Genomic DNA, 24207 nt, shown 5'->3' with positions numbered 1-24207 from the left:
GCACGGTGAAATTTACAGAAGTGGGGAAAACTCCACTTTAAATGTAACAACATTTGCAATGTCATTTGTTAGCATTTGAAGCTCTTTACCCACAAGCACTGAATGGGGATGTAGACAGGTGAGATCTTTCCACTAGTTGAAATGGACTTGCCTGGGTCAAAGGAGGAAAAGCAGACACTGAACTAATGCCGTGGAGGAATGGCTTATTACGAGCCAGCCAGAATATTGTTTGTACTGGATGAAATGCTTTTCTCTCTGCATTGCTACTGTACATCGAGACAGTAATTCAGCATCAGAGGCCAGCAACAGGGCAGACTGGTTGTGCGTTGGGTTCTGGGAAGGGTTGAGCACTGTGGGGTGGAACCACTGGGGAGCTCTAGCTGCATTGCAAATGCTCCCCAGTCTTGCAGCTCACTCTCTGGAAGCAGATAGCTGGTGGGCTCCATCTAACAGAGCAATAAATCATGCAACAGAGAGATTTTAAGTGACTTGCCAGAGACCACTCAATGGTAGAACTAGGAATAGAACACTGGAGTCTGGACTCCCAGTTCCCCTTGCTCTGACTGATGGCAACAATGCACGTGCTTAAGGGCTTGGCTGACTATGGATGGACTTGAGCATGTACTTAGTACTAAGCATGTCTTGATGCGTTTTGCCAAATCTGTGCCTGGGAGCTGCGGGCCGTTTGTGATGCCGCTTGGCCCTGTCAAAGGCAGGACTTACCACTAGGGGGGCAATGTTTCCATAGATGCCAAGGGTTAGCAAACCGAGGTCCCGTGGGGCAGAAAGGACTGGGACATACCTGCAGTTCTAGGCATGGGTGGGAATGGACTCTGGGTGCACCTCACCTGCCCCTCTCGCTGGATTGCGAAGCTGAAATGCCTCCGCCAGCTGCTGGGAGCAGAGAAAACTCCACAGGCGTCTGTGAACGCACTTTCTGGGGAAGCGCCTCCCAGTTGAAATTAGGGGAGGTCAAGAGAGAGAGGTTATTCCCACTGGTGGAAGGGGCTGGGTGGGGGTGGTTCAAAACCTGTCTGATGTTCCTCATTTCCTTAATAGCAATGGAAGTATTTCATGGGCAATTGGAGCTAAGCACTAGCCCGGCAGTAGTGAGCAGCGAGAGACAGCTGCAGGTGAAGGCTCTTTGTGGGGTTTCTGTTTTTTGTTTCTGCATGAATTTAGTTCTGGAGGAGGGTGCCAGAGAGATGATCCTGGAGACCAAGGACTCCACAGATCCACAGAGTCAGGAAGGCCTCCTGGAGTATGAGCTGGAAGGTGAGGGGGTTCGGTACCGATGGGCCACGTGATCATTAGCAAAGGGTAAAGATTTTAGGCCCTGCTCTAGATTGGAAATGATGCCCTACATGGGGAAGGTCTTCTCCTCCCATCCCCAAGGGAGCCAGCTCACCCCTCTGACCTGGATATGGAGCCCAAGAAACGGACACTCAGTAGCCCATTCCCTGCCCCTGTGAGCCCAGCCAGTCCCCACCAGCATTGAATGTATCTGCATCTCTGATGTTCACTTTGCCATGCCCCCGCTACCATTACTGGGCACTCCAGACCACCCACAGGGAGCAGAGTGTGACTGCATACACCCCCAGGGACAGGATGTACACCCAGAACAGCAGTCTATCCAGCCTGTAGGACAGCGTGAGCCAGTTGACTTCTAGTCTGCTGGCCCAGTCTAGTGCACGGAGCTGGGAGCTGATCAGGAGGAGCTCTGCCAGGATCTTCTCCACTGGGGCCTTCCGGGTGCTCGTCACTTTCCAAGGCCCCTCTCTTTTCCCTTCCTCCTCTTTCCCATGCAACAAGGGGCCTGCAATGACAGCAAATCATGTTCAGTGAGGCAGCAGTTCAGGGAGCTGTATGTGCACAGAGTGTGCTGAAAACCCAGCCTTGCATGTACCTGCAATGTCACCAGCTGCTTGCAGCCTGGGAGCCTGGGGTCTCTCACCGGGGCCACCTCTGTCTAAGGCACTGCCCACCCAGCAGCCAGAGAAGAGCCTTTCCCGTACAGGGTCTTCCCCCAGATGAAGGAACTTTACTAGCAGGATAGACTTGGACAGGCTGAGAACCAAGAAGGCCATGCAAACCGTGAAGAACACCCCTGAGGCAATGAGGGAGGAGAAAGGAACGTTACTGAGTGGAGCAGGCAACCAGGACACCAAACTGCAATGGCTGAAATAGTCTGTAAGGGTGTGTCTACACTGCAGTCATGGGGTGTGACTGCAGAGCATGTAGACATACCCAAGCTAGGTTTGATCTAGCTAGGGCAAAGCTAACTTGAGTAGCAACAGTCAGGAAACCATGGTGGCAACATGGGCTAACCACTCAAGCATGTCCCTATGGTCCTGGGTTGTGGGGCTAGCCTGTACTGCCACAACTTCACAGCTAGGTGAAAACTAGCTTAGGTACGTCTACACGTGTTGCAATTGCAGCTCCCGATTACAGTGCAGACATATCCTAAGGCTCTGTCCACACTGGGGCTTTGAAGTGTTTTCAAACCATTTTCAAATCCTCTTACCGCAGCCATGCAAGGTGTGCATCCACCGTGTTAAAAAAATTACTACTCTCCATAAACCTGGTTTCCACTAGCACAGTGGTTGAGCAATACAAATCCAGTCCACTCTGGGCTGAAAATCTGACACAACCATGCTGCTGAGCGTCTAGCCGAGCCATGCAGGATGAGCGTTTGGGTGATGCCAGGAGGGTTTGCAGTGCACACAGGGTGTCAGCGGCACTGTAGTTCTTTTCCCAGAGATTCCTTTGCCAGAGGATGCACACGTCAAATCAGGGTTAGGAACAAGTGCTTTAAAGAAGAAGAATGGTACTGGCACCCAAGGGAGACCCCACCTGGTCAGAGTAAGACACCTAGTCAGCAGGGAAGAGCTGGATGAATGTCCGTCAATATTTCCCTGCAGTGAGAATGATTAGACCATGAAACTTTAGATTAGACCAAGGCAGATGTCCCATTACTGCCCAAGTCTGCCCATTTTAATGCTAGTCTGGAGAATGAATCTGGGCTGGATAGAATAAACTCATGAATCTTCACCATCTCTGACCTCTAGTCTTTGCAGATTTACATGCTCCCTTAGAAGAGAGGCCCTACCATAACAGCACAGCCCGTCCAAGATGCCCTGGCCAAACCCAGCTCACCAATGAGGGGAGTGCTGACCGCAGTGCCCGGTAGCTTGTCTGACATGTTGACTTTGAAGACAGTATAGCCAACCAGCACGCTGGTCTTGAAAGTTATCCTGGTGCCACAGTTGGGTGGCAGGTAGAAGCTGGCCAGGTCAATGACCATCAGGAACAGGCTGGGGATCAGCAGACTGACCACATATAGCAGAGGGCGTCTTCGGATAACAACCTGTGGTGGAGAAGAGAAGTCAGCGCTAATTCGAAGTGTGACCTAAAAACAATGGGGCTTTGGATTTTTAGCATCTTTTAAGATGCAGAGACCTGTTGCGTAAGAGCACTGAGAGATGTGGGGGCTCCTCCATGCCATTCACCTAAGTGGTGCAGGGTGGGCTAGGAGGGAGGGATTGTTACATTGGCCAAAGATAGATGTGACCAAAACTTTTTTGAATTCACAACCAGCTTGAATTTTCTCCCCACAAACCTGGAATGTTTTTGAGGATGGCAAGAGTTTGGGGAACTCTTATTCATATATTTCTCCACATGATCCCTTTGCCTCTGGGCTTTGCAGATGCAGACAGAAGCAGACATCCCCAAACACCAAGAGTGGTCGGTTTTGTCATATTTGTGATCCAAGTAATGAGACAAACCCACCTGCTGCCTCCCTGCCTTTCATCTTGGGGGAAGCTGTGCAAACCTTCGTGCTGCAAAACCTGTAGCCATGAGAATTCACCTAGTCTGGGCTTCAGATGGGGAAACACAATCAGTTGTATTTCATGCAACAGTTTTTAGGGCCCTGCAAACCTTTAACAATAACTTGAAGCCAAACATTCTGCGCTCTGTAACTGGGTCCTTCATGAGATTTCTAGCTGGTGGAATGATAAGTTCTGGGACCAGTGAACTTTTCCAAATCTCTCCGCATTGTGGATAGAACCCAACTTGTTGGGTTTGGTTTAAGTCTGACCATTGCCGAAGTGGATCGGAAGGAACCTGAAACTTTTAAATCAAAACCCCCGGGTGTCAAAGCATGTGATGAGAAAATGATTCCCATTAAAAAACTGTTGCAAGGCAGAGAACAGTTTTTAGCGAGACTCAGTTCCACTCAGAGCGTCCGTATGAAAATCATGAGGGAAGAAATTAAGCCTAGGTAGCCCATTCCCCCACCTCCGCGTCTGAGTGCATTGAGCAGTACTGATCTCATTGCATCTCAGATGTCTCTTTCTGGCCATCCTGACTGTGGTGCTCTTGAAGAGCAAAGCATTGGCCCAGTGGATCATGTTGCCATGTGGAGGTCACAGTCTGGATCTCACCCTTTCCGGCAGGGTGAGGGAGAAGGGGAAGCCTTGCATGAGTTCCATGAGAGAAGCAACTATAATTGGCTGGGGTCCTGCACCCAGGTTCACCCATAGCACAATACAACAGACTTCTACCAAGCTCATTTGGTAGCCAGATACCAGGGCAGACTTAGCTAGTCAGTGGAGCCCCCAGCCAGATGTGGGACGTGCTGTGGCTGCATCCTGTGTGCTACCTGATCCAAGGCTCAGAGCAGGAGCCGGGTGGTACAGAAACCCCAGTTCTTCTCACTGAGCCACCAGGAGTCAGCTGGGGTTACATCCTCCTGGCTAGGCCAGTAGGACCCACGCTGAGCTGGCCTCAGCTGGGAGTCACTCTCTGCAGATCTTACACCAGCCAAATCCCATCCTCTCTAATAGGCTAAGAAGCTGATGCCTTTAAATGCTCCAGCAAAGGGAGGAAAGCACTTTAGTTTCAGTTGTGTTCTCCATTAGACACCCTTCAGGTGTTAGCAATATTATGCCACAATTTCATTATCCATTAAAGCCAGGTAATAATAAGTACACAAAGGTATTTGCAGCCCATTGATGTTAATGAAGGAGATCAATCTCATTCCGAGCATGTACAGCAGCCGCACATTGGAGATGGAATATTACCCAAGGTTAGGCATGAATTGTCTCCTTGATAGCAGACCCCACCAGCAGTTAATTTTGCATGACTGTCTTTATGGCACAGACGGAGTTTGACACCCAGACACAGGTTTGCCACTAAGTTTGCTACATTCTCTCCCCGCAGCTCTGTGATTTCTCTTGCAGATGGGAAGGTTGCAATTTTCTCCTCTCACCTGGGCTACCAGGGCAGTAAGGAGCCAAAGGTGACTCTGGCTGGAAAGCTGGTCAGGTAGCGCAGGGCTGATTTGTGCTTCTTTTCAGATCAGACCTGCTCAGTGCCCAGGGTCAATGCCCAGTGGATTCCTGTGTGAGTGATTCTGGGCACAACTCCCTTCGCCTGCTCTTGGGGGGATGGGAGGGCAATACCCAGGGTGCCCCTACCTGTCAGTGCAGTGCTGCCCATCAATCCGCAGATTCCCAGGGCATACCCCTGAATCTCAGTGTCATAGTAGTCCACATATTTTCCTGCTGTCCAGGACCCCAGTGTGTTTCTGCTCTAGCCCAGGCTCAGAGGAATGTGTCCTGCTGTGGCTGCTGGAATGGCTCAAAACTGGCATCCTTGCCATGACAATTGTCTTCACGTGGGGTCCCCCTGCTGAAAGCAGCCGTAGCTTCCAAACATTGCCTGAGCCTTGCGACATGCCCGGCACATCCCTGGAGCAAGTGCCAAGGTGATGGCTTTGCTGGGACTGAATAAGGCAGAAGTCAGTCTGTACTGTAGGTACAGGGGCAGGAAAGAGGGGTGCTGTGGTGGGGACTGCTTACGTAGAGGGGATATGCAAGTAATTGTGTAACTTAAGAACAGATGGCTCAGCGGTAACTCAGTGTAACATTCACCCTGCCAGGACAGTGCTGGATTTCCACGGGGCAAGCCACACTCCAGCATCTCAGCACCAGTGAGAGAGGCTGAGCCACCAGAGAGGCTACCACTGCTCAAGGCTACTGCCTGCTCCCCCACAGTCCCAGGTACAGTACTAGGGGCACTGGAGGAAAGATGCTAATGATTTTTTGCAGAAATGTAAATATATAAAAAATGTTAAATTCTCCCTGCAACATTTTCAGTTTTTCAACAAAAAAAAACTTGGAACCAGAAACTGAAATGCTTTGGGATTTGAATTAAAAAAACTGAAACCTTATTCCTGAAAATGGTTCGTTTTTATGAAAACCTGGACGATTTTAATAGTTGAAATGTTCCATGTTTTCTAAAAGTTTGAAAAAAGCCACTTTCTATCAAAAATCATTTTTTTACAAGAAAAACTGGCAGTTTCCTAGTTAGAAGGACAGTCTGGGGTGTCCCCTGACTGGCAGGCAGGTCTTCCAAGGCACTGAACAGTCGAGTAAGGGGGTTCTGTGAGTGCATTAAGGTCAGCCATACTGGACCTGATTCTCCTCTCGGAGACACTTGGGTAAATTGCAAGTGACTCCACTGAAGTCAGATAAAATACCTCCCAGATCAAACCTTGGCCCTAAACTCAGTCACTGTTAGTAGGATCCTTGTGCGAGGTCTGATAAACCACCAGGTTACTGCTTTTCCTCTGTGTTCCCCTGGGTGTATGAAAGGCAGGGAGAGACGCTGAGCTTGTGGTGCTTAGCAAGGGGGACCTGCTGGGAAACTGGGGAGGGCGGGTCAGCAGTTGGGGAGCTGTCCAGCCTGCTGCCTGGGGCCCAGGGGGTCTGATAAGTTTCTGAGAGGCCTTGGGGTTCTCAAAGCCCCGAGTGTTGAGTTTGCTGCTTCCACCCAATGGGTGTGTGTTTCACCTGAGTGCCAGATCCGCAGCCCACCCTGCAGTTGCTTCTCTTTGTGTTTTTCCCTTTAAATGTTCTTCATTATTTGCTCTGGCATTAATAATGTTCGCAGACTGCTATCTTCAAAATTAATGAGGTGTTTAACTCTTAGTCAAGAAGCTCATCAAAACAAAAACACATTTTCGTCCTCCAGCAAGCGATGTGGACAAATGAGCTGCTTCCCCTCCACACTCCAGCCTTCTCCAGCAAGGAGACGGGAGCCACAGGCTGTCTGCTCAGTGCTGCTGCGTGGAACGTAGGTACAGCTGCCAGTCGATTTCATGAGCGATGTAAGTGTCTGTGCTGGTGTGACGGAGGGATGTCTGGGGCAGAGCACCTGCAGCAGCCCTGTTCAGTGTCCACACTGGCCACTCTATATGTGTACTACACAGTTACCACCTTAGCATCTGGAGCCCTAAGTCTGTGTGTATAGGCGTGACAATCCGCAGGCCTGGAAGCAGGGTCTGCTGGCTCCTGGGCGGCTGCTGTGTCCACGTGGCCACTCAACAGCTCTGGCAAAGGAGGGAACAACAGCCTATGCACTCTACAGGTTCAAACACCCTGGCTGTCCCACCCACGGAGGTCCTGGCTGGAGGAGTCTACGGAGTGCCCTCACTGGCTTAGGCATTCTATTTAAGGGACAGGGGAATCACCTGGAGACTGTCTGTGCAGTCCTGATATCATGACTTGCACCTAGTTCCTGACTCCAGCCCTGCCCCTGGCCCCGCTTCTAGTCTTGGTTCCTGGTCCCCTCTGTTCTGCTCCTAACTTTGCACCTTGCCAACCCTACTTTGGCTGACTTGTTGGCCCTGGGCCAGTATGGTTCATTGACCTCTACTCCGACCAGCCCCTGTGGCGTGACGTGGTACAGAGTGCTGCTTCTAGTCTTGACCCTCTAGATCGGGGTAGTCAGTTATTCTTTGTCAAGGTCCAAATTTGTTGGTCACAGTATAGTCAAGGTCCGGAATTGAGAGAAACATTTTGATGATGAGAGAAACAATAATGATGATGATAATAAGTAAATAAAAAGATTTTGCGGTCTGTTCAAAAGCATGTGAACTTGGACTACATTCTTGATTTCACTCAGACCTATGCCTCCTTGGCTGGGGATCCTGGCAGTAGGTCACTATATGGTAGCCATCTCTGTACCGGGATCAGGTGCTAGCTCAGAGCTACTATACCTCAACATTGGTCTAAATTTCACTTTCTCTTCACTGGAGTGTTCGAGGACCAGGTCTGAGCAGCTCTTTTCAGGCTGCTTCTGTTACTTTTCTGTCTGGGAGTTCCCCCTGCTCTGCCCGACGGACGGGGAGCCTGGATGAATGTGAATGCTGACTTGCTTTGAGGTTCATCTCCAAGAGCCCTGCCTCTTGCGTTGGACCATGTGGGATCCAACCAGAGATGTTCCCAGCATCCAGCTGGTTGTGCCCCTCTTGTCTACCTCATCCCCAGTGCTGGTACCGGGGAATTTTACAGAATGACTTGCTTTCTCCCTTGCTAACGCCCTCATCTTGACTTGTCCTCCATGTTGGAGCTGCCCACTTGCCAGTGGATCACAACCCATCGATAGCTGGGAATTGCAGCATGTCGCGTGTTAGTGAGAACGTGAAGCACAGCAGAGCCCATGTGCTTGTGATGGATTCAAAGACTCTGAATCCCAGCACAACTCACTGAGTGGAAAAGAAGAAAAGGAGGGAAAGTGGAAGGTGCCAAATGGAAAGATGTCCACGCATTAGAGGCAAAGGAGAAATAGCTGATACCTACGTTAAATTGAATCTGGGCGAAGCGTCCAGTCTCCATGTGCAGAACCCGGGGATGTGAGGGCACAGAGAGCAGCTCCCACTCACCGTCATCCAGAAACAACATCTTGTTGTTCTTAATGTTCTTCCGGCTTCTCCAGAAGGCGAGGTCCACATCCTCCACTGAGAATGACACAAACAAAGGGCTGTGACTCAGGGGAAGGGAGTCCTGTGGACGTGGGATGGTTTCACCCCATTTCTTCCACGAGCTGCCAGTGGCCACAGGGTGGGAAAAGAGCTTCACTGGCCTTCTCTATGGCCCCTGCAAATGGTACGAGCCCCATCAGCTCAGGGACTGAACTGCTCCTTTATGCAGTATGGACACTGCCTATACTGGCTGGAGCCCTAGGAGACCCATTCCCATATCCCTCGATTGGCTTTTCTGTCTCTCCATGCCTTGGGATCTTGACTGTGGCCATTGTAGATGCAGTTGGTCACTTTTCAGCCTGGCTGATCTCTAGGGGAGCCAGTGTAAAGGCAGAGTCAGACTTACAAAGTCCAGCGTGAGATGGAACTGGCTACCTTGCTGCTATAGAGCTCGCCTGCTGACTTATGAAATGCCTGGCATTGATGCTGGCACCAGACCAACACCACATTCCAAAGGGAGCACTCAGTGGGACCTCTACCCTGGGCAGCCCTGAGCTAGGTCCTGCAACACATGCTAATCATGTTCCTCTTCACACTCCCCAGCTGAGCATCCCAAGCCTAGGGTGAGTCCTGTCATGCTCACCTGTGTGCAGGATGCTGCTGAAGGTCAAGCTGCAGTTCTGGGTGTCGAAGGGAAAGGCGTATGCCTCCAAGCTGCAGGCAGACACCACCTGCATGGGCTTGTAGTTCTTGATCATCCCAGCAGCATTCACGTAAACGTAGGGGAGATCGGGGGACCTGCTGACATCCACACTGTATAGAACAGGAGGGTTTGTTTCACAGGGAGGGTGGGGGAAAGAGACCCGACTAGTTCATTGCACAGGATACAGGCAGTGAGGTTTTTTTTGAATTTCCAAGCAGAGTGGCAGAAGCTCAGGATTCCAAGCTCTCATATGACACTATAGGTGTAAGCGTGGTCCAGCAGCCAGGGCATTAGCCTGGGACTTAGTAGACCCTGGGTTCAATTCCGTGCTCACCCTGTGTGACCTACGGAAGTTTCTCTACCCCTCAGTTTTTCTATCTGTAGAATGGACATAAAAGCAGCGCCCTGCCTCTTTCCCACAGGTACTGTGAGGATGAAGCCATTAAGATGGTGAGGTGCCCAGGCAGTACAATTGTGGGGACCAGGTTAAGTATCAGACAGAGAGTGCCTGTGGCACTCAATTTACAAGGCTCAGAAGGATGAAGCACCAAGCTGACCCTGCTGTGTTTGGAATCTCTTGCTCCACAGAAGCTAAGTGTCTCACACCTGCAACTGACTGTTAATCCATCCCCTGAAAAGTCTTTAAACAGCTAGTCCAGAGCCATTAGAAACAAAGATTTTTTTTCTTCTTCCCCCCCCCACTCCTCCCCCAGATGGAGCCTTTTGTTCTTGCTGTGGGCAGAGGCAGAGCTTGCAGTGATCAGCCAATAAGAAACCCTGAACCCACCCCAACCTACTGGCGTGCAGTAAAACTCTGACCCAGTCCAAACTCACAATTCGTTGATGACGATATCTGGAGACCAGAGGGTGCTAAGTGGCAGGGAAATCTCCCTGATCCCATCATAGAGGCTGGAATTCCAGGTGAGAAACTCATCCTTCCACATCTATGGGAGGGAGAATGGAGTGTGACTGCCCGGGTGGTTTCCCGTATTGTGACTTGGCAAGGCCGGTTAACCGAGGTGCCACAGTGAGTTTGAACCATTAACTTCATGATTTAGGGGATGGTAGGTACAGAAAACATCCCTGCATTGGGAATGTGATAATTGCTTTATCCCCTGTGCTAATGGCCAAGAAACAGCGGCTCAGATAGCAGTGAGTCCTACTCTGCTTCCTGCAGGATAGATTTTTAGGGGTGCGTAAAATGGATATTCTCATCAGAACACAGCTGCTTTACCTGTCACCAGGAGTCTGTATAATAGTGCTGATGCAGGCACTCCTCTTCAGCTCCACTATCCCCATCTCATTCACTCTGGCCAGGCTGGCTCAGAAAATGCATTTCTCAGAGTCTGCAGTCTCTGAGACTTGCCTGTGTCCAGAGTAGGTTGAAATGTGAAAAGGACTTTTTTTTTCTTTTTTGCGGGGGGAAGGTGTCAAAATTTTGAAATAAAAAAATGCTAAGTGACATTTTAAAATATTTTCAGTAGCACTACATGTGTATGTTTGGTTCATCTACCCTATCTGATGCTTTTGAGGATGGTGGAGAACCCGTTTAAAACACCTGACTGATTTTTTTTTTTCTTCAATTCAACATGGGAAGGAAAGAAGGGAATTGGTGTGGGAGATAGACCCCACTGCAGGTGAATGTGCTCTGGCCCCTGGAAGATATCCCCCAAGATGTTGTCAAATAATATCAAAGGAATACATTTTGAGAAGATCACAGTCAGATATTCCACAAAGGGAAGAGGCTAAACCTATCACATTAATCATTATGAATGATTTTTTTTCAGTTTTTTCAGAAATCAAAGTTGTTACTGGGATACTAAAAGTATCAACTCCAACACACACATGCAAGACTCCAAACTTCTTTCCCTTAAACCCACCCAGATGGGTACAATAAGAAGATGACATTTAGCACTAAGATACAGCACTATCTATTGGTGGAGGTGCACTCTGCATTGATCATTTACAATATTAACTGAGTCAGAAAGCAAACAACCTAAAGTAATGTATAATAAATGCTACAGAGCAATTAAGGTCTCTCTCTGCTTCAGCATCACATGTAGTTAGAGAAGAAAATATTCATTTACCTGCTGAAACCAAATGCTTGTTGTTAGCTTTTGATTCTGTGTATCCTGTAGAGGGGAAAACAAAATCAAATGTTTAGCAAATTACATAACTGACTCAATGGATCGTAAAGCGTCATGACAACTTAAAAATCACTCTACTCTCAGAAAGGGTAGGCTCTGTTGTACCCATTTGTGTTACACATAACATCTAAGGTTGCTCTAGATGAAAGAAATTAGATAAGTATTATTCATTATTTCTTTAGTGTGATGTTTTGTACATTTTGCCCATTGGGAGTCATTGGGGTTTTGTGCCCTAATCCGTTAGGTGCTTTTGAAAATCTCTCCCACTCTTTGTATATCATCAATTTCAAAAATGTTCTGTCTATAATCAGGTAGACCCTGCAATCACCTGTTTCCAGCTGTAATATCTGTGACAGGGACAGTCCCATTGGCTTTTCCAGGATTTCTCACTGTTGTAAGCGATGTGTCTGGTAACAGCTGTTTGCAAGAATGGGACCTGAGCTAGTGAGCTTCTCCGGTGCTTTGCATGAGGCTTTCATGCAGTAAAATGGGATAGAAGACCATTTATGAAATAGGAAAATATGGTGTGTAGGAATAGGCTAATAACCCTTTAAATAGCTTGTGAGCCCTCCAGCGGTGCTCAGTGTGTTCTGTGTTTGAGCAGCCATTGAAACCAGCCCTGTGTACACAAGTTTGTGTATATTTGGTAAACACCTTTCTTTTGGACTCAGTTGTGCTCCTGTGATTCCTTCATATTATTTTCATTGTGTGAAGAGCTAAAGAAACAACAGAAATTGTGATTGTAAAATCACCAGGCCTGCCAGGGGGAGCTCATGGAAGACTTTCAGCTCTTTTTTTTTTTAAACTGACTAGATTACAATTTGATCGCATCCCTTTACATTTCTCTCTGCTAAAACCAGGCCATAGAGAAGGATTCTGAGGTTTGTTTGGCCATCACCTCACTTCATGCCAGCCTGCGGCTCCCATCTGTGCAATCCTCGCTACAGTAAATTATCTTTGATAAAATAGTATTTGGCTGCACTTGACACTCTAAATGAATCATCAGTCTCTCTCTTGCACCCTAATTAGTTACCGTGACATTAATCAGGCTGCTAAGTATAATACCATATTCTCAGCAAATCCAGGGCTAAAAATATGAGGCTGAGCTTGTATTTGTAATCAGGATATTCATAATTTTTCAAAGGGAGTTGTCTCAGCTGCTACAGGCAGCCACTTGTGTTAAATCTTTGTGTGTGCTCATAAAACAGAAGTGTGACCTCAAGCTAGGTGTATTTTTTATGACATAGCAATTCCCTGCCTTTGTAATGATTCAGCATATTTTATTTTTCCTCTCTGGCTATATTGTTTGTACTGTGGTAGAACGCAGAGACACCTAAATACATGCTTAAGTTTAGGAATGTGAGCAGTGCTGCTTCATTACTTGCATGCTTCAAGTTGGGCACGTGCATAATTGTTTGTAGGATCAAGGTCTTATTAATTCTTGAGGCAAAAGGTTTTCTCAAATTACTAGTATCTTGGAATGGAGCAAAAGCACAAGTTGAAGAAAGAAGCCTCCTTTGGAATACAGGAGATCAAATTTCTCCCAAAAGAGATGGAAGAAAGACACTAGTTGTTAATGAAGTGTGACTCCCATCTTGATGGAATGAGAGAGACTAGCAAGAATGCTTTGGGTTTGCTGCGGACTCGGAGCTTGGAATTTGTATATCCGTGCCATCTTCAAAGTGGATTATGCTCATTTCCCTGGAAAAAGTGGTTTAGGAAATCATTGGAGATGAAAAAGAAACTGTAACATGCTTTCCAGAATCCTTGGATCGTCACACAAAAGGATGCATTGAGAAGAAATGAGTCAGCCCTATTCAGACACTTTTGCACAAAATATGGATGACCTGTTTCTATGATGTCCTCTAGGGGGAGGCCTGCATCAGCATCTGAGACAGGACTTCGTTCATACATGTAAAAGAAAAAAATAATTTAAACCTTTTGTTTGGCCATTTGGCTAAGTTCCTTTGTAAGGGCTTAATATCTAATATTTCCTCTCCTGGGGGACTATAATCTGCCTGTTGGAAGGATGAATTCAGTGATCTAACAGGTCCCCCCCCCGGTGAACATCTATGATCCTATGAACATGTGTGATCTGTAAAAGGTGAATTCCAGGTTAGATGACCTTAGCCTAGGGGGAGCAGGCTGCCGTTTGGCTCACGTAATAAAGTTGCCTATTATGACCCATAGTAATAGTCTTATGCAGGATGGATGTCAGGCCAGTTTCAAATTTGGACAAGGGACGGACTCAGCTAATGGTTAGTCAGCATGAGAGATTTGCTCCCACAGTTATCTTGACTTAGAGATATTGATTTTGTTGCAGAGAGCAACATTTAAAGCATCTTCAACCCTCATTAATCCTTTTTGATTACATCTTAAATCAAAATGATCAACTTCAGGATCATAGACCCACAAAATGGGGGAGCAACTGGACAATGCCATCCTTTTCTGGGTCCACTCTTTCCATCACCCTTGCTAATGCTTATAGTTCTTGAGCATGCCTTCACTGTCTGCCACGATAGTGCCACCACCTTTGCCTATTCCTTTTGTTCTTACCATAAAAAGCTGTTTGTTGACGGCTCTCCTACACTTACTGCTAGATTCTCCATTTGGCCCTGACAGATATCCCAGTGTTAGAGGGGCCCGAGGTGAGTAAGGAGGAAAAAAGACATCTAAGGCTAAAACTTGAATCTTTTTGTCAAGTGAAACAAGAAGTTTCTCAATGCCAGCTGGCTGGCATAATTGGTTCTCTCGTGGTATTATTCACAGCTCTTCCCTCTTTCTTTTTCAGCTACCTTCCATCTTGCTTGTTAAAAGCAAAGGATATTTTCGAGAATTGGAATTCATTAGTCTTCCTAACAGAGGGAGACTACTTAGACTTAAATTGGTGGTTAGCAAATATACAGATAATTCCCACACATTCTTATTTATCGTCTCCAGTTCAGCAGACTATAGAAACAGATGCCTGAGCGTCTGTCTGGGAGGCTCTAGTCAATGGAGTGGAATACAAAGGTGTCTAGGATTTGGAATTGACGAAACTCAATATAAACAAATTGGAACTCTTCTCCGTTGACTAGATTATCTCCCTAATCAGATTTCCCCAAGGTACTCATAATAACTTGATATTCTCAGACAAGACTAGTCTTTTATGTACATGAAACAGGAGGCAAAAGATCACAATAGAAGTCAGAGGCAGTGATGAAGATGGGATGAGAGCTCTTCACACGAAACAATGGTTGCTGAACAGTTCGTCTATTACTACGTGCACCTGCTGAAGTCTCTACTGCATCAAGCCCTTTAAAGCCTACAGCTTTTTGATGACATTGGCTCTGGAGCCAAGTCTCTGATTAGATTTATCTGATACCATGAATACGGATATTTTGAACATGCATTTGTTATAGCCAAAAAAGTAGAGAAGACCCTGGTTAAATATACTGCTCTCCTCCTGGTCTGGTGTAATCACTTCACCCAGACCCCGCTAGCTGGCATCTAATGGAGTGAAGATGATGAATTCAGAAAGTGAAAACTTTGCTTGCATGCTATATAATTCACCACTTCCTACTGTGTACAAAAGATAACGAGGGACTCAGTACAGTTAAGATGGATAAAAGCAAAACCCTACTAGAGCTGCCGTTAGAGCCTCTTCCTTTTAATTACTGTAACAAAAAAGGCATTTTCCAACTCTGCTCTCTCCCATTTTCTTCTTGTACAAGGATGACGGAAGGTCCAAGGCAGGAGGAAGCAGATTCTGATGTGCTAGACACATCTAGAAAATGAGTGTGCCTCACTCCCTTGATCTACACCCAACGTTTGGATGTTACGTCCTCTGAAATGCAATCTCAGAGCACCAGCAAGGAATTAAATAGCTGCAATATAAGAGGTAATTACAGTGCTTGTAGTTATTAATTCATGTAGCATATTTCATATAATTAATACTGTGCCCACACTTTGCCTGTGTTAATACACTTGCCTACTCCTCAAACACATTTCAGCAGCTTCCAGAATATCAAAGTGGCTCAGGTAGTCTGAGGAAGCAGTTTGACTGCACAGAGCTTCTGACTGTGCTTAAACAGACACTGCCAAAATTAAAATTCATATTCTAATATTTCCCCAGATCAGTGATATTAAGAACATTTTTAGCTTGTTAAAAAGGAAAGAATTCTGTAAGTCAAATTTAAATCACACTGGCTATTTTTGTTGTTTCTTTTACTACTTGTGTTTCATTCTGGATGGACGGTGTCACTGGGTTGCTCAATTTTAATTTGCTTATAGTCAAGTTTCTTCCAGGGATATTGCAGGAAATTGTCACATGTGTAACAACTCCATTCACAGTGAACCAGTCCATACGTGTTCCATAACAGGGAACGTGGTGCAATTATTCCCCCTGTGCTCTGCTTCTGAAATACCGGGGAGTGATATGCTGTGACTATTGAGTTTGATCCCTGCAATGGTATTAATAGTACCCAGGGAATATCTATTCATAAGATCAATAGACCCTGAAATACCAATGGAAGCAAGTGATTCAGTGACTTTCACATCCTATCCCAGTAACAGACAAGCGTTGGGATTCTCTGATCTGGTCTGGCAGCGGAGGTTTCTTAACGGAAAAGGCATAGAGCATCTGTTGCTCACTGACCGGCACTGGGCACTTATATGTAACACACACAGCACATTGGGGCTCATTCTATCCATTCATTTCCCCTCTTTCCAAATTCCCTATAACTTGGGTCTTAAGTTTCTGAACTCTCCCCCACCTGTATCTGTTCATCATTTTCTGATATCCCAACACACCAAATTTTCTCCAAAAGCACCAAAGCCCTTAAGCCAATGTTTATTACATGGTAGCCTGTCTGCTCTGAGCTCTTGGTCAAAATGTCCCTTCCTGGTTCTCTTAACTTAGCACAAAGCTGTTTGAATGTGGGTTTCCAGAACTACAAGGGAAGCTTTAAAACTGGGATTTTCAGTGTAGCTTAAGGGAGTTAACACTCAAATCCCATTCATCTTGGATGCTGGACTCCTTTAGGCTGTTTGGTAAATCCTAGGCCTCAGTCCCTCAAAGCTGTTCTCATTGAAACTGATCAAAATAGAGGATTTACAAAAGTCTGTCTGTTTGTCCAACCTTTTGCAAAACAACCTATTGTTAAAAAATATTTCTTCACTGAACTGAGTTGTCAAGGATTATTTATACTTATTTTCAGCCTGAATTAAATCAGCTGGGTCACTTTAAAAACTTCTTTCTAGCATTTTGAAATCCGAAAGTCTTATTTAAAAGGAGCAGGAGCAAAGTGGTTTGTCAATAAACAGACAGCTCCTTCTGCTGAAAAGCATCACACACAACCACTGGCATCCATTCAACTCCAGTCTCCAACTAGCAGATTCTACTGTATTATGAACAGCAGGACACTGGTTGTAAATGAGCTTGAGATTCTGTTTACCACATCCAGCACTGCATGGACAAAGAGGTCAAGGTAAACGGTAGTGGCCTTTGACCAGTTTCTGACAGGTCTCACTCCCTTGCTGTAATTCAGTAAAAGGTGCCTGGTCAGACGATGCAAAGTAGAATTTCTGGGCCGATGAGCATCTGTGGTTGAGCTTCCTGAAAAACAAATGAATTTGCGTAATTAGACCTGGCAGGTAGAAGAGGAAAAGTTGTTGTTGCTGAGGCTCGGTTTATTTTTGTGTGGGCTGATTCATTGGGAAGGGGGGGGGAATCCAGTTTGTGTCCTGTGACAGGATTCCATGGTTCTTTGAGCTATACAGGAGGAGGTAAAGGAGAAATGAAGACCAGCAATTGGAAGTGACACATTCTGAGTGTTCCCTCTGAAATGCAAAACGATATTTCGCTCACGAGCTTCGCCAGACCTTGGGGAGCACAGCCTCACCAACTCATTGGGCTGAAGTAAATTGCCAATGCACGTGAATGAAATCTAATCTGCGGTGTCCTGCGCATGCAGTTGCCTGAGCACTCAGTGCTTTTGATGGCTGTTTTGATGAGCTGCTGAAGGTACGAGAGATCCAGCAGGAAACTGTAAATGAGATCTCCTTTCCCCGCACACCAGGCCTGCTAATACCCATTCCTTTATGAAGCATGTGGTGTCACTAGCTGCCAGAGGCAGCAATTTCTATGATTTGTCAATGTCCCTGAGAACAAAATGCTAGAGACTATGCTGTAGGTGCCCTGGCGTGAGTCGTGGAATAGTCACCTTTGATCTCATCAGAGCTGTAAGCCAAATGAGCATTTCATTCTCTAGCTATGCTCTCAGGAGCAGCCTTGCCTGTTCAGCACCCCGGCAGGGCCCTTCCCCCAGCAGAAACTGTCATTTTAAATAAGATCCCAGCTGAGACCCCCTTCACCGTGGTTCCTGCCAACTCAGCCAGGGGATAGGTCTCCCAGCTGAGACTAACTCCCTGCAGCTCTTACTGGTTCAGGTCAGGAGGTGACAGCTCCCACCTGAGTCCCTTTCAGTACCGTTCCTAGTGGTGCAGTCCAAGGGATGTTCCCTTTGGGCTCAGCAAGTAGAGATGGTGCATTTTGACCATAAGGATCTCCTTTTGAGTCTGGGCTTTAGAATGCCCGTGCAATGCGCACAGTTGCCTGATGAGGGACCCCACTTTTTGATTAAGTCAGTGCCAGCATTTAGACCCTGGAGATAAAATTATGCTAAATATTACCTACTGTGAACTGGGATCCCTTCTCCCCTGGCCAGCAGAACCTGTAATGCAACCAGAACTTTCACTGATACATTCTGGGATACAGTGGGCCAGATTCTCAGCAGGTTTAAATTGGTGTAGCTCTGCTGCAGTCAACAGGGGTTCGCCAATTGACATCTGGTAAGAATCTGGTCCAGCCCATTTCAATGTGGGGGGTCTTCTATGCAATCTCCCATTGCTTGTCTTTACTTCTATCCAGCTGATGAAGACTAGACGTAGCTCCTTGCAGTCTTCACCAACCCTCTTCCTAGTGCTTGCTCGAGGGGGTACTGGACAGTGACATGAACAGAGTATTCCCTCCAGGAGCTGATATTGCTTCTCACAGAGGCCCAGAGAATAAGATAGCCCCAGGGGCTGAGTTCTTCCAGCTGGAGATACTGTCATCAGCTGCCCAGCCTTGGGAGGGAGCTTAGAAATTGCCAGACCAGAGCAGACTCATCCATTTAATCCAGCATCCAGTTTCCAACAGTGCTTCAGAGGAAGGTAAGGGTTAGGTAGATGTGTGATCACCTGCCCTCTGTGAAAGTCCCATCCTTATCCCTAATAATTGGAGATTGGATCAAACCCTGCAGTATGAGATTTTATCTCCCATCCAATATGCTTTATTGTTAGTATAAATTATTCTAACTCTGGATATTCTTGTTATCCACCAAATAGTCTAATCTCTCTTTGAATCTTACTACATTCTTTTCTTCCATAACATCATGAGGCAATGAGTTCCACAGTCTAATTACACAGCAAGTGGGGAAAAAATATGATTTTATCCATTTTGAAGCAGAGAAAGCAACTTCAGGACTCCCCTCTCTCCCACCCTGCCCCCTTTAATCTTTCAGAAAACAGACCCAATAAGAAGGTTGGGTGTTTATTTAGATATATAAATTACAAAATAATTGCACTTTTGTTATGAAAGCAAATTGGCCAGAGGAGGATTAATTACGGCAGAGACAGATTCAGAATGTAAGTGACCATTAATTAACACTAAATTAATCCTCTGAGAGCTAATGTGACATTCACATGAGCATTAGACCAATGTCAGGTCTGCACTGTCTCAACAGGCACAGAAAGAATCCATCAAGAATGGCTCAACAAGGGTTTTCCCTATGACTTCTCAGGGCGTAGTAATATAATGTAATAATACACACTGCTTATGATCATTAGGAAGGGTCACCTGGAAATGGAACATGTTTATATCATTCTGGGTGGCGACTGGGGATGGATGTGAATGGAAACAGGACGGAAATAAGCCTGTTTTCTATTCCATACCACCACTTGTGGATACTTCAGTTAATCAGTGTTGTCTGTGTGTATCTCATACTTTTTGGCCCAGATCCACAAGGTATTTAGGCTCCTAACTTCCATTTAAATCAATTTAGCACAGCTTGGAGTTGCACACAATATTCTGGGGGAGGCTAATCTCAATGTGATGCTGCATACAGCAGGATGTAGCATAGATTCTGATGGGGTGGGGAGGCAGCTGAGCTCTCTCATGCAGATCAGGACTTTCCTACAAGGTGCACAGCCCTGATCAAGGAAATCACATGCTTAAGTCTCATTGATTTCCAGGCCAAAGGGGCAGATTCTTAAAGGTGCTTACGTGCCTAACATCCATTAATTTCAATTGGTGTAGGGGGCCTATATATCTTTTAAAATTTGGCCCAAAGTCCTCAGCAGCTTGCAGAATTGAACTCATCAGGAATGAATGAGCGTGCAGTGCTTGCTCTCCATATGAATTTGGGGAATGACACACACGCATACCTTTTTCATTGCCCTGTCTTACGCTGGCTCTCTCTGGACCACACAACAATAGGTGGATGTTAATGTCTGTCTGAATGAGATGTGATTTCCATGAAATTACGGTCCCCGTCTTCATCAACCCTGCACAAGTTCGTCATATTTAGTGAGCACAATGCATGCCATAGGTCTTGCTGCATAATTTCACAACCACGATGATCAGCCCCTGGAAACGTCTGGATACTGCCAAATCCTCAAACCAACACAAAAATACCGCACAGACAAGGAGCAGAAGAATTAGTGAAATACAAGACCTACTCTGACAACAGCCGCCAAAGCACCCTCCCTGCGCACACAGATTGCATTGGTTTTCAGGTGACCCCTAATAACAAAATTAAGAAGGAAGAAAACTCTAGTGCAACTGGTGAAAAGCACAGTCTGATACATGCAGATACACAAGAAATTTCTGTAGATTTCTGCCACTGCCATGAAGGGAGGAAACTGAGTCAACCTTTCTCCTGCCACAGAGGCAGCAAAGTCATGTTCTGTAGAATTCTTCCAGACTATAAATAGATTCTGAAACCTGTGCTGCCTCTTCTCGACCCTACAGGCCAGTGCCTCTCACTGCAAGGACCTATCTTCTGGCTTCATAGAGCATTGAGACACCTGGGTTTGAGCTTCATTTCTGTCATGCTTTCGTTGTGTGACCTTGGGCAAGTCACTTCATCTCTTTTGGGCCTCTGTTTCCACACTGTAAAATGGAGCTAATGATACTTGCCTTGTATCTCTCCATCTGCCTGTCAATATTATGCTTATAGCTATGTTATCTCAGTTCATGGGGCGTTTGTAAAGTGATTTGAGATCCTCAGAGGGGCGGTTATTAGTCGTCCTCTCTCTCTCTCTCTCTCTCTCTCTCTCTCTCTCTCTCTCTCTCTCTCTAATAAGAAATGCACTGTGTATAAATTGTAAATTCAAAGGGAACTTGCCCAACCTCAGAAGGCAAAATCTCTCTGCAGGTTCCATGGGGAAAGATCTACTCGATGGAGTTAATGACAGTGCTAAAAATGATCAATTGTAGGATGCCTGCTTTGAGTCAAGGTTCTAAGACTCTGCGCCCACTGTCACCATTGTGGCAATGAATGAATGTGATGCCACTGGCCTGCATTCCAACCCTAATTATGGAAACATTATGGACTGAAACTGAAGTGAGTCCCATTTTCAGCCCTGCACGGAGGTGGGATTCCAGCACAATCGGGATTCCTGACCTTAGCAAAGTCTCCCGTTCAACCATCAGAAGAAATATTAAAACCAAAATGAAACTCGTGTCTTATTTACAAAGAGATCTAAAAGAAGCGGCTGATTTGTGCAAAGGCTTGGTCCAACCCTGTGGGAAACTGATGATAAATAGTTTAAAAAAACATGGGGACTTTTCAGCAAAATGAATATCATTAAAAGTGAGATGTTAAAATTCAGGGAAAACAGACAAGACCCATACAAACCTCCCAGCCTGAAAAACTGGTGATGAACTTTATATAGAAAATAAGGTACCAACCCACTACATTTTTGGACCCTTTCTTTTCTCTGTTACATACTGTAGACAGTTGCTGCTACATGCATCACAAGAGACTTCTCTGCATCTTTACCATGCACATCCTAGCACACTGTAGATCTCTGAGACTTTGGTAGCTTACCTCTTGAAAGCACTGGCATTTTCTAGACTCCTAGTCACATGAACGCTCGCAAATATCTTGCTCATCTTAATTATATCACAAAATTGGACTAGCCAGAGACGAAGCAGCACCATCGGGTCACCTATTCATTGCATGCTGTCAGGATTCACACAAGATGATCCCCTATAGTATATATTCTAGTCTAATTGTATAGGTAGGGAGTACATTGTGTGTGTGTGTGTGTGTGTGTGTGTACACACACACACACACACAAATACAGTGTTTGCAGGCATGGGTTACAGCATTGGTTTTAGCAAATAAACTTACCTGAGACTAAGAGATTAAGGAGGAAGAGGGGCATGAAAACAGCTGCCATCTCATCATCTGGCTTTGTCCAGCGCTCCCACCATTAGAGGCTTTCGTAAGTGAAGGTTAACAGTGTCTCTCTATTGGGCTCCGTTCACCACTACAACTTCATTCTCTCTAAAACATTCAACAAGGGCCGAGGCGAACACAGCCACTACCTGAACGTTTCTGGGCTCTCTGCTAGCTCTGAAATACCCCAGCCCCTTCCGATTTGGAATCAGATTATAGGCAGCATTTTAATTTCATTGACATTCTAGCGCTAAGTGAATAATGGAATCTGAGGCTGGTCCCCAGGAGAGGAAATACTGTGCTAATATGATTTCCTTTAGTGCTCTTACCTGAGGCTGTGCCTGTCGCTGATTTACAGCATGCTAATTCCATTAATAATTGAGGCCCAAAAAGCTGCTTTAAATCAGACTTGTGCAGCGGCGTCTTCAACATTTGACAATAGTTACTGCACTCTTGAATTACCCTGGATAATGGAAACCTGCTATTGTTTAATGAAGAACAATCGCTAACAGTGCGGGGGGGGGGGGGGGAATCCTGTCTGCTTTTTGTCTTCCCTGACTCTTTTAAATTAAAAGATGGATTACACTGTGATTAATGGGAGTGCTTGGGTAGGGAATTATTTGGCACATTTCAGAAGGGGAACGGGACACTCCTTGGCAGCAGGATTATTTCAAAGGCTGTTCAGGTCTCTTCTGAATTGTCATCTGCAAATGAAAAGGGGATTAAGTAGCATGAATGCACTTATTCTCTGTCCAGGTTTATGGTAGAAATGGGCCTGGATCCAAATGCCCCTTTAACTTTGCAGCTTGGGCCCATTGCTGGGGTTTATGCTGCTGGTTAAATCAAGGAAAGGACACTGTCCAGGCAGCTGCAGTGTCTCTGATGATGGTGACAACCCAAATGGAAGTAGAGCTTCTAGTTCTGGTAGTGGAGTTCCCCCTGCATAGTGGGAGGCATGTTTCCAGTGCTGGTTTGTATCCCCATAGGCCACCACTGCAATGACAGAACGTGCCCTCTTTCTAAGCAGCTCTTTTTTTCTCTAGGAACCAGGCATGTATCAGTCCAGCAACCATAAAGAATCCACCTGACCCTTCCTCTTGTTTAGTAACATGCCCTGCTACCCCAGAGCCAGGAGTGAATGGGGATCAGGGCATCTTCTGAAAGGTAAGAACATAAGAACAGCCATACTGGGTCAGACCAAAGGTCTATCTAGCTCAGTATCCTGTCTTCTGACAGTGGTCAATGCCAGGTGCCCCAAAGGGAATGAACAGAACAGGTAATCATCAAGTGATCCATCCCCTGTTGCCCATTCCCAGCTTCTGGCAAACAGAGGCTAGGGACACCATCCCTGCCCATCCTGGCTAATAGCCATTGATGGATCTATCCTCTATGAATCTATCTAGTTCTTTTTTGAACCCTGTTATAGTCTTGGCCTTCACAACATGCTCTGGCAAGGAGTATCACAGGTTGCAGGGGTGGCTCTAGGTATTTTGCCACCCCAAGCACTGCAGACAGGTTGCCTTTGGCGGCTTGCCTGCGTGAGGTCCCCAGTCCCGCGAATTCAGCAACACGCCTGCAGGAGATCCACCAAAGCCGCGGGACCAGTGGACCCTCTGAAGGCATGCCACTGAAGGCAACCTGCCTGCCGCCCTCACGGCGACCAGCAGAGCACCTCCCGTGGCTTGCCGCCCCAGGCACACACTTGGCGTGCTGGTGCCTGGAGCCCCCCCTGACAGGTTGACTCTGCGTTGTATGAAGAAATACTTCCTTTTGTTTGTTTTAAACCTGCTGCCTATGAATTTCATTTGGTGACACCTAGTTCTTGTGTATGAGAAGGAGTAAATAACACTTCCTTATTGACTTTCTCCACACCAGTCATGATTGTATAGTCCTCTATCATATCCCCACCTTAGTCGTCTCTTTCCCAACTGAAAAGTCCCAATCGTATTAATCTGTCCTCATATGGCAGTCGTTCCATAGCCCTCATCATTTTTGTTGCTCTTTTCTGAAACTTTTCCAAGTCCAATATATCTTTTTTGAGATGGGGTGACCACATCTGTACGCAGTATTCAAGATGTGGGCGTACTATGGATTTATATA

The 24207-nt window shown here is 46.2% G+C and overlaps 1 protein-coding gene across 1 annotated transcript; it reads right to left on the bottom strand.

The window, feature by feature from the left end:
• Nucleotides 1-1361: 1361 nt before the first annotated feature.
• Nucleotides 1362-22108, bottom strand: HTR3B (5-hydroxytryptamine receptor 3B). Its single transcript, XM_030538661.1, has 9 exons — nt 22060-22108; nt 17056-17216; nt 11561-11605; nt 10308-10417; nt 9414-9583; nt 8649-8806; nt 3157-3367; nt 1955-2107; nt 1362-1816 (listed from the first exon to the last, which is right to left on the bottom strand). Exons 1-9 carry the CDS (start codon nt 22106-22108, stop codon nt 1545-1547), a joined length of 1329 nt encoding a protein of 442 aa, XP_030394521.1. The 3' UTR covers nt 1362-1544.
• Between the last annotated feature and the right edge of the window lie 2099 nt (nt 22109-24207).

This window comes from Gopherus evgoodei, chromosome 19 (assembly GCF_007399415.2).
Source record: "Gopherus evgoodei ecotype Sinaloan lineage chromosome 19, rGopEvg1_v1.p, whole genome shotgun sequence".
NCBI classification, from domain to species: domain Eukaryota; kingdom Metazoa; phylum Chordata; order Testudines; family Testudinidae; genus Gopherus; species Gopherus evgoodei.
The sequence above is the reverse complement of the archived record's forward strand: the minus strand, read 5'-3'. Positions and strand labels throughout refer to the sequence as shown.